The sequence below is a fragment of the Solea senegalensis genome, unplaced genomic scaffold, assembly GCF_019176455.1.
Source record: "Solea senegalensis isolate Sse05_10M unplaced genomic scaffold, IFAPA_SoseM_1 scf7180000014183, whole genome shotgun sequence".
In the NCBI taxonomy this organism is placed as follows: Eukaryota; Metazoa; Chordata; class Actinopteri; order Pleuronectiformes; family Soleidae; genus Solea; species Solea senegalensis.
Window position 1 is genome coordinate 1 of NW_025320985.1, and position 10000 is coordinate 10000.

The 10000-nt window shown below is 42.5% G+C and overlaps 1 protein-coding gene across 1 annotated transcript in view; it reads right to left on the reverse strand.

Moving 5' to 3' along the window:
* Positions 1–1311: 1311 nt before the first annotated feature.
* The window catches only part of aldh1a2 (aldehyde dehydrogenase 1 family, member A2), an 18106-nt gene continuing 9417 nt past the window's right edge, over positions 1312–10000 (reverse strand). The window contains exons 5-13 of the mRNA XM_044016129.1: positions 8077–8138; positions 7335–7463; positions 6667–6780; positions 5215–5317; positions 4340–4524; positions 4074–4238; positions 3566–3723; positions 2361–2435; positions 1312–2151 (exon numbers count right to left, since the gene is read on the reverse strand). Coding sequence (XP_043872064.1) covers positions 2079–2151; positions 2361–2435; positions 3566–3723; positions 4074–4238; positions 4340–4524; positions 5215–5317; positions 6667–6780; positions 7335–7463; positions 8077–8138 — 1064 coding nt within the window. The 3' untranslated portion in view covers positions 1312–2078. The remainder of the gene's footprint in view (positions 2152–2360; positions 2436–3565; positions 3724–4073; positions 4239–4339; positions 4525–5214; positions 5318–6666; positions 6781–7334; positions 7464–8076; positions 8139–10000) is intronic.

The window sequence follows — 10000 nt, forward strand, 5'->3', positions numbered from 1 at the left end:
CATAGTATAGTATGTCGTCCAAAATGGGTCAAAAAAGGTCATAGTATAGTATGTCGTCCAAAATTGGTCAAAAAAGTCATAGTATAGTCAGTCAGTCAGTCAGTCATCATCTAACCGCTTTATCCTCCACCAGAGGGTCGCGGGGGGTGCTGTGCCAACCTCAGCTACATCGGGCGATAGGCGGGGTACACTCTGGACAGTTCGCCAGTCCATCGCAGGGCCACACACAACTAGAGACAAACAACCATTCACTCTCACACTCACTCCTATGATCAATTTAGAGTGTCCAATTTACCTAATCCCCACATTGCATGTTTTTGGACTGTGGGAGGAAGCCGGAGAACCCGGAGAGAACCCACGCACACACGGGGAGAACATGCAAACTCAAAATAGTGATAGTATAGTATGTCATCCAAAATCAGTCAAAAAAGTCATAGTAAAGTATGTTGTCCAAAATGAGACAAAAAAGTCATAGTATAGTAATTGGTCCAAAATGAGACAACAAAGTCATAGTATACTTCACCTCATCATAGGAGTTGAACTCACAACCTCACACACACACAAGTATAACTCTTACAGCTGAAGCTACTTTTATTGAGCTGCATAAAAACACTTTCTTGTTGATTTTAAATTCAGTTTTTGATCTACAGATTTAAAAGATTTAGAACTTCTCGTCATTGTAAGATTAGAACTTATAACCTCAGAGATACAAGTCATCTTCTGGTGGACTGATATACTTCATGCTCTTACTCTGAATTTCTTGGTTTCTCATCTTGGTCAGAGGTTTTTTCAAAAATTGAATCACAAACTGTTTGATCCTTCATCAGTTAACTCGTTTCATGTAACCCTCTGTCACTGTCGGGATAATCACCAGCGCTGAAGGTAGTCCAGTGGACAAGGACGTCGTATCACGATTCAAGACGTCAGCGGTTCAAATCCCACTGGAGGTATGTGAATATATGTGTGTGTGTGTGTGTGTGTGTGTCTGGGTGTTTCAAAAACAACAAAACCAAACTAAAAAGTGTCAAAACAAAACAAAACAACTTCCAAAAACCTTTCTCAAACTAAACCACTCTGTCGCGTGCGTTTGTTCATTTGCGTCATTTGAATTTCATCGAGGATTTCAACTTGATCATCATCATCAAGGACTCTGCGATAATGGGAGGAAAGAGTTAGCCTTGAAAAGGCTTGAAAAAGCCTCAACAGTGCTAACTGGTGCTTTTTGTTAACTAATGTCAACAAGAAGAAAATATGTTAAAAAAAAGTCATAGTGTAGTATGTGGTACAAAAATTGACAAAGAAAAGTCATAGTTTAGTGGAGAAAAAGCTTTTACTGGAAAAAAACTAGGTTCATTTTTATAATTTTATAGGATAAGATTGTATAAACATAAACATAGATGACATCAATGAAAATCAGTTACATACTATTTAAAATACATCTACTCCTCTTTTAGCAGGTGAGAGTAAAATGCTTTTAAGAGGTTAAAATCGTTCACGTTTACATCAGTCAAAGGTTTGACATACAGTGTTAAGTCATATGAGCTGAAATATAAACAAAGACAATTAGAAATCAAATTGAATTCTGAATTAACGTTCCATCCACTCTTGGATCATCAGCTGACATGGTTGCATTAATTCTATCAAGACAATGAAACATGAGGTTTGTGAAGATCAGATCGCACAGGACAAAGAAAAACTGGCTGCAAAGGGTTGATCGCAAGTGCGGTGACTAAGTCTCTGAGGATCCAGCATCAGGGGAGTGAGGGTCGGTTGGCTGTTATTGGGGTTTGCAGTTAGAGCAGCCCCCCCTTTCCCCCCCCATCGTCTCTGAGAGTGCTTTAGTGTAGTTAGAGGAGAAGGTGTAGAGTATGGGGGTAGTTCAGTGGTTGTCAGGTGGAGAGAGTTGGACAGGGACTGGAGCTGGAGGACTGTCCACGGAGAAGCTGATTTCAGGATGAAGAGAGCAGCAAGTGGTCACCGCCTGTCGTTACCATGGAGATAACTAGTTTTGATGGTTGCTGTGGGTCAGGTCAGTGATGAGGAAGATGCTCCCTCCTCCCAGAAACAACGTGGCTTCCTTAAGAGTTCTTAGCGACCATTTTCATCGTGATGGTCTTCACTTCCGAGTACTCCTTCAAACCACAGTCTCCCCTGAAAGCAGACGACAGCAAACAGTGACCGAGCCGCTCATTTAGCTTTCAAGGTTTCAAATATGGAACAATGCAATATCCTCCTCAAAGATTTATGTGCTGTTAAGCAATTTTGGAAAAGCAGGTTTTCCAAACACTCAGCCAGTATTAGCAGCACTGTGTTTAATCTGTGTATATTTTCACTTGGGACGTTTTCCAAGTCATACTCACAATTCACGACCATTGCCAGACATTTTATATCCTCCAAATGGACACTGTGAGCTCAGAGCGTTGAAGCAGTTTATCCTGGGAAATACACAAAACATTGATCACTCCTGTGTCTCTGATTCAAACTCCATCTGCACACACTGAGCTAAAATACGTTGTTATCATTAATGTTGTTTTTGAAATGCTCATTGTTTGGTTTTGGTGTAAAGAGAGCAGAGTAGCCGGACTTAAGGAATATAAATAAAATCAAACAAATGTCAGTGACCGTCGACACAATTTAATATTGTCTTGTGAAAAATGAGGTTGCAGAGAATTAAACATTCAGTGGTTTAAGGCCCAAAGTTTGTTTTGGAAAAGCTTTTAGGAGAAATTCTCAGACACCAAGAGCTCAGTGCAGTGTTTCCCAAACCTTTTAGAAGAGATGAAAAACTATTGCAACACAATTATACTGTCATCACATCACATCACATCACATAACACATTTTAAACTCATTTTAAAATAAAAATCTCTATTTAGTAATGACTGGTCTGGTTCTCTGGGCGTTGTGTTTCAAATATTCATGGAAATCTGGTTGAAGGTCAAATCTAAAGTCGTGAGTGACGATCCTGACGACACGATGAGGAAAAAGACACATGGACGACATCAGCTGCTTGTCTGTCAATCATCAGTGTGGTTTGTGTCGGCGATTAAAAAAGGTTACGTCTTTCTCGAAAGTCTCCCAGAATCCTCAGCACCATGAAGGACAAGAGAAAATGTTTTCTTAGCTCGCAGAGGAGTTGCACTCAACTATGACAAGTTGTGAAGATTTCTTGGCAGATGTTGAACGTTAACTAAACTTCTACCCCTGCCCATGACCATCTGCACGTAATTACACAAGAAACAAAACAATTTTTGGTGAAATCAAGAAGTAACATTTTATGGCCATTTCATTTATACAAATTACAAAATTGGGGAGTCAGCTTACATTTGCAGTTTATGTTTTACATTGTTGCCTTGCACGGGCACATTACTCGTGATATTTATTACATCTTGAATGTCTGAGCTGAGGGGAAAGAAGTGAAAAAAGGAAGGAAAACATTTCTTTGTGGCTTATGTAATGAGAGTTGAGTGGCGCGTTGCCAGCTCATGCTTTCTGTTGCCTGCTGTGTTTGATACTGAAAAATGTTCCTGATTGCAGAGAAAGCGAGAGACGGCAGATGAAACTTACCAGACAGTTCCCACTTGCAGGGTGGTGGACATGGTCATGGCTTTGTTGATGTCACTGGTGAAAACAGCCGCAACCAGACCATAATCTGTGTCGTTGGCTCGTTCTATCACTTCCTCCATAGTTTTGAACTTCATGATCTGCTGCACCGGTCCAAAAATCTACACACAGATAAATAACATACTCTAATAATCCAACACTTCAAGTTGAAAACTTCAGATTATTCTGAATATTCTGCTGATCAGATGAAACATTAAATAAAACAGCACAGTATAATATAACCATTCCAACATGAAATACTGCTCACATCCGTTTTAATCTTGTATTTATTATATAATCTAATCTGCTGTTGTAACACAAATACGTTTCCCTTTGGTGGATAAATATCAAATCATATTCTGGATTACAGAATATAGATTACACTGAGTGGATTTAGCGATATAAAGAATTCTAACATGTTCTGCCCAGATAAAAGCACACATGCATCGTGACAGCGTTGGTGTCCGTGTACCTCCTCTCTGGCGATGCGCATGTCGTCCCTCACATTAGAGAAAACTGTCGGCTCAATGAAGAAACCTTTCAAGCCCAGAGCTTTTCCACCGCACTCCAGCGTGGCTCCTTCACTGATGCCGCTCTGGATAAAGTCCAGCACGCGGTTCTGGTGTTCCCGACTGATCTGTGGTGGTGGAGGAGGAGGACGGAGGGAAAAGGTAACGTCTGGTGTTCTCAATCTAAAATAATAAAATGAGCTCCGATAAATCCTTGGTCTCCTCTCACCTGTGGCCCTTGCTCAGTCGTGGGATCAAAGGGACTCCCGACCGTCCTCCTCTTTGCTCTCTCCACACTTCTGCGGACAAACTCCTCATATATGGGCTCCTCCACGTAGATGCGAGAGCCGGCCGTGCAGCACTGGCCTGCGTTGAAAAACACGCCCTGGTGGGCCTGTTCCACGGCCCAATCCACTGAGAACAGAAACCAACATTAAAACTCTCTTCTTCTTCTACTTGTTGTTTTTTAAAATTGCTATTCTTTAAAATGAATGAACTCAACGTTACTATATATAATATATACATACAATATACATATACATATATATATATAAAAACAAAAGTAGAGTTGTTCCCAGAGTCCAGGCCGTTGCCCACAGATGTTGCATTTTTCACAGTTGCCAAATAAGTTTTTACTTGAGATTTATGTGAAAATGTTTTAAAGAACATAAAATTAAGCTGTGATTTATTTATCAGACAAATCTCGTGGCTGGTTTACGCATTCAAATGATATAAAATAATAACACGTGTTAGAGAAAGGGCAGTAAAAAGAGTCAGAAACATGAAATGATTCTTAAATTGTTGTGATTTATATTGTGAACTGGAGCGCACCAGTCTGTCTCCTATAAAAGCTTTAGTAAACATCGGTCGACATAATGTGTTAGCGGACACCTGAGAGACAGGAGCCTGCTGCTGCCCGTGAAGGGTTAACGTAACCCACTGATTTATGGGTCTCGGCTGAAGCACCCGACTGAGTCAGGGTCCGTTCTCCTGATTTACAGGCCTGAGGAGCCCCCTCTCACGGCACCCTGAGCTTGGTGAGCTGAGTTTATATGAAACCCATCCATCCACATTAAAGCGCACACGTGATAACACAACACTCACTATCAGCATCTGCAAAGATGATGTTGGGATTCTTCCCTCCCAGCTCCAGCGTCACTCGCTTCAGGTTACTCTTCCCAGCGGCTTCTTGGATCAGCTTTCCCACCTGAACCCAAAAGAAACACATCTGAGGTTTAGACGCAGAGACGCAGAGACTCAGAGACTCAGAGACTCAGAGACGCAGAGACGCAGAGACTCAGAGACGCAGAGACTCAGAGATGCAGAGACTCAGAGAGAGACTCAGCAGAGACTCAGAGATGAGAGACTCAGAGATGCAGAGACTCAGAGACGCAGAGACAGATCTGTCTTCATGAAGTCACTATTAAAAACTTTTATTCTACATCCTGTATTCACACACACTTCATATTGTAATGTTTTAATATGTTAATCTTTTATGTTGCAGTTTTTGGGATGAATTAAATAAATCTATTTATCTTTATATCTGTTATCACACACACACACACACACACACCTCCCTCACATCCCTACACTCCAGAATTCATATTCCTCTTCCTCACACACTCTGTTTTATTTTCCCAGAGCACTGACAGAGAAAAGAGGAAAAAAACATTCAGGCGCACGGAAAACAATCAAAGATCCAAAAATCCAACAACAACAACACAACAGTGAACTCTCTGTGTGTGTGTGTGTGTGTGTGTGTGTGTGTGTGTGTGTTACAGTCATGAAGATGTGCTACTAAAATCCACCTGTATCATCACCATCAGCTACTACAGCGGGGTGGTGGTGACTCACTGTCTGAGCATCAGTCGTCTCTACAGCACTGACTCACTCTCATTCTGTCACTAATTGATTCCAGATCACATGAAACGACAGGAGAACTCGTAAATAAAGACGAGGCGATTCACAAAGGAAACGTTCACTCAACATGAGAAGATAAAACAAGAGAAGATGTGTGTGTGTGTGTGTGTGTGTGTGTGTTCACATTTCTAATATTAACTATATCATAGTATAAGAATACTATATATATATAAAATAATGGCAGCTGCTAAAATCTACAGCTCGAGCTCAAACTTTAAACATAAATTATAGGATGGAATTGCTGTAAATGTTTTAGATTTTCTTACAGTGTGGATGTTTTTACTGTTAAAAATAACAGATGTTTATAAATGATGTGCAGAAAAGGAATCTGCTGTCACCTTCAGTGTGTGTGTGTGTGTGTGTGTGTGAGTGTGTGAGTGTGTGTGTGTGTGTGTGTGTGTGTGTGTGTGTGTGTGTGTGTGTGTGTGTGTGTGTGCAGCATAAAAGCCGAGCCTCTCGTCATGATGAGGCGTAATGACAGGGCACGCAGCTTATGTAAGACCACATTTGTTTGTCATTTAAACTTCATCCCATAAATACCCGGCCTGCTCTTATGTTCTGCACATGTTGGTCACTGTTTGCTGACAAAAGCGAAGCAGGTGCTAATCTGAGCCACCTGACGTGAAACAAAGGTACCTCAGTGGATCCTGTGAAGGCCACTTTGTCGATGCCCATGTGTGAAGCGATCGCAGCTCCTGCCGTTGGCCCGAATCCCGGCAAAATATTGACGACTCCCGGTGGAAACCCGGCCTGTCAAAACAATATGAGAGGAAACAAGCTTTAGCGGAGATGACAGCAGAGCCAAGCAAAACCACAGGCAGTGTGAGGGAATCCGGACCCAACCCAACCTCCCGACCAGCACATCAAACACAACGAGAGGACAGAACACGCACAGCAGTGGGAAAGACAGGGAAGACATTCATGTCCCGTCTGTCTTTGACTCTTCTGTGTCTTCTGTGTCTTCTGTGTTCTCTGTGTGTTCTGTGTTCTCTGTGTTCTCTGTGTGTTCTGTGTGTTCTGTGTGTTCTGTGTTTCTCTGTGTCTTCTGTGTGTTCTGTGTCTTCTGTGTTCTCTGTGTGTTCTGTGTTCTCTGTGTGTTCTGTGTTCTCTGTGTGTTCTGTGTGTTCTGTGTGTTCTGTGTCTTTTGTTTTTGTGGTTACATTAATATCAGACCATCCAAATAAAGTCCAGGCCAGACTCTGATCCACTGTGTTCTTGGTAAACTGGGAACCTTTCAGTGATTGGGATTGAGGTGTTGGATTATTAACGCGGCTCTTTCCAAACAGGTCATTTCTGTCATTTACCTCCTTCACCAGAGCTCCGATGTAGAGGCAGGTGAGCGGCGTCTGCTCAGCAGGTTTGAGGATAACAGTGTTTCCACACGAGAGAGCCGGGCCCAGCTTCCACGCCATCATCATCAGAGGGAAGTTCCACTGTGACACACACACACACACACGTCATGCGTCTGGGTGGTCACAAGTCATTGCTCTTAAGTCGATTACTCTCATTTTCTCTGTCTAAACAGAGTCAAGTGAGAAAATGTTCTCTGCGCTCGTGTGCAGCGTTTTCTCTTCCCACAGAATTCTGAGAAAGCCGGGAAATTGCAACACACGAGCAAAAAGAGTCATATCACTGTACAACACACAGGCCTGTGTTATTTCTGCTTTATAAAGGAGCCCATGGGGCTAAACACAGAACCACACGCTTTCTGCACTCTTGCACAATCAGCAGTGTCTCCTTCTCCTTGATGTTTTTCTCCTTTCTCACCATTCTCCTTTCCTCAAACCCACTCTGTCAAATCCCTGAGCTCAGCCCTCTGCTTCTCGCTTCTCGTTCCCTATTACTCAAACTCACTGGCACTGTCATTCTGGAGGCTTACCCGAATAAACAGTGACTGTCCGGGAATTACTGGAAAACGCACAACATAACGACAACAAACAGGCAAATGTAGCAACCGGCGAAGTCTCTGGAAACTCGGCCAAACGTCTCTTATCTTTATGTTCATTTGTATCCATCATGTCACATGAACGAAGGGAGAATACTCACTGGGATAATTTGTCCACAAACTCCAATGGGCTCGTGTCTGGTGAACGTCAGATACTCTCCGTCTGTGAGGAGGAGGAACACACGCGCACACGCACACGCACACACACACACACAGCAGCACACAGCGGCCGCACACACACACACAGAGTTTGAAAATGCCCTCACAAGCGTCACCACCTGATATCCTCACTGTTATTGACTCAACATGTTCATTTTGTAAGTAAATCCACACGCAACATTCTTGGTTACTTTACCCTGGTGAGAGATTACGTTTCGTTTGGAGCATCCAGCAGTGTGTGTGTGTGTGTGCATGTGTGTGTGTGTGTGTGTGTGTGTGTGTGTGTGTGCGTGTGTGTGTGTGTGTACCAGGTATTCCTTATATCGTGGGGACCTAAATCTGTTTACACAGTCACATTATGGGGACTAGACAAAAATCAAGTCCCCATAATGTGAATGAGTAACTTTTAAGGTGAAGACATGTTTTAATGTTAGGTTAAAGTTAGGAGAAGGATTAGGATTAGGATTAAGATTAGGTCAGTAGTAATTGTGGTTAAGGTTAAAGTGAGTCTGCAGGGTTGTATGGGTGTCTTTGTGAGGACCAAAAAACAAAGCACAGGGAATGAGGACATTTTGACTGGTCCTCACGTCCGTCACCTTTTAAAAGGACTTTTTAGAGGTTAAGACTTTTAGGCTAAGGGTCAGGATTAGACATTTAGCTGTGATGATTAAGGCACTTTGTCTATGAGTGTCCTCACGAAGAATGTTGCACAAACGCGCGTGTGTGTGTGTGTGTGTGTGTGTTGGGTCATAGAGATGGGTGTTATACTGGAAGGCTTTGCTCATTCCTCTTGCATTACTTGAATAAAGGAGGTTCTCAGTGAGGGCGTGCCATGCTTGTTCATCATCCACACTTGATGTTGAGAAATGTGTGTATAAATTTGTCGCATCAGTTATGAGCCGATACTGCAGTTGCTTCATGTTACGTTTGGACTGCAATGATCCAGATAACAGGCAGCTGTGTGATGACATGAAGCTTCTCCCCTGGATTTAAAGTCAGAGTTTCAGTGCTTCAGTCTTTCTTTAGTGGTGTGTGAATGTGAGAGAACGTGAAACGATGACCGCGTTTTCAAGAAGAACCAAAGTGTCTGTGAGGTTTGTTTGAAAGCATGACGTCTGCAAGTGACTTATATTTCACTCTGGAACGAGCAATGTAAACTATACCACACTGTGTAGCCAAAGGTGCTGCACATGACGACATTCCCATTCAAATGTAACACCATTATCACGGAGCATACGAGGTGAAAGATGAACGCGAGCCAAGAATTTGTTGATGTGCTGCTCGTCGTCCTGACAGGTGAACAAATATGATTAGCGACTGCCTTACGTCATTCAGGCACCGGGAATGCCCTTTTTTATTTTCTCTGGACGTCTTCAAGAGAAGCGCAGCTTAAACCTGAGCCCTGGGAAAATGCTCACCGTGGTGGATTTGGCAGCAGCGTACAAGAGAAGCTTTGAGAGGGACAATACAGTGGTTTCGGGAGGTTTCCCATGTCCTCCCTTCTTTATTTTTTTCTCTGCTTCCTGTTGGAACAGACAGCCAACTTTCCCCTCTGCCATCACATTTGAGGGACGAGCTCCATGTTAGTATCTGGAGTCGTTCTTTACATTACTGAGTCCAGTATAAGTGTGTGTGTGTGTGTGTGGTTTTTAAACACAAACTATAATCCATATGTTCATCGTAGTACTTTCTTTTGATCACTCTTCATCATAATACCACTTATTTTCTGGCAGCTGATCATGTGAACATGTGTGTTTCTCACTCTCAACAAAGAAGTGACGGCAGCTACAACGGAGGAAAAGTAATGGAGCGACATCTGCGTAAGTGAACTTAAAATGTGTCTTTGTTGTGTTCAACAAACAAACG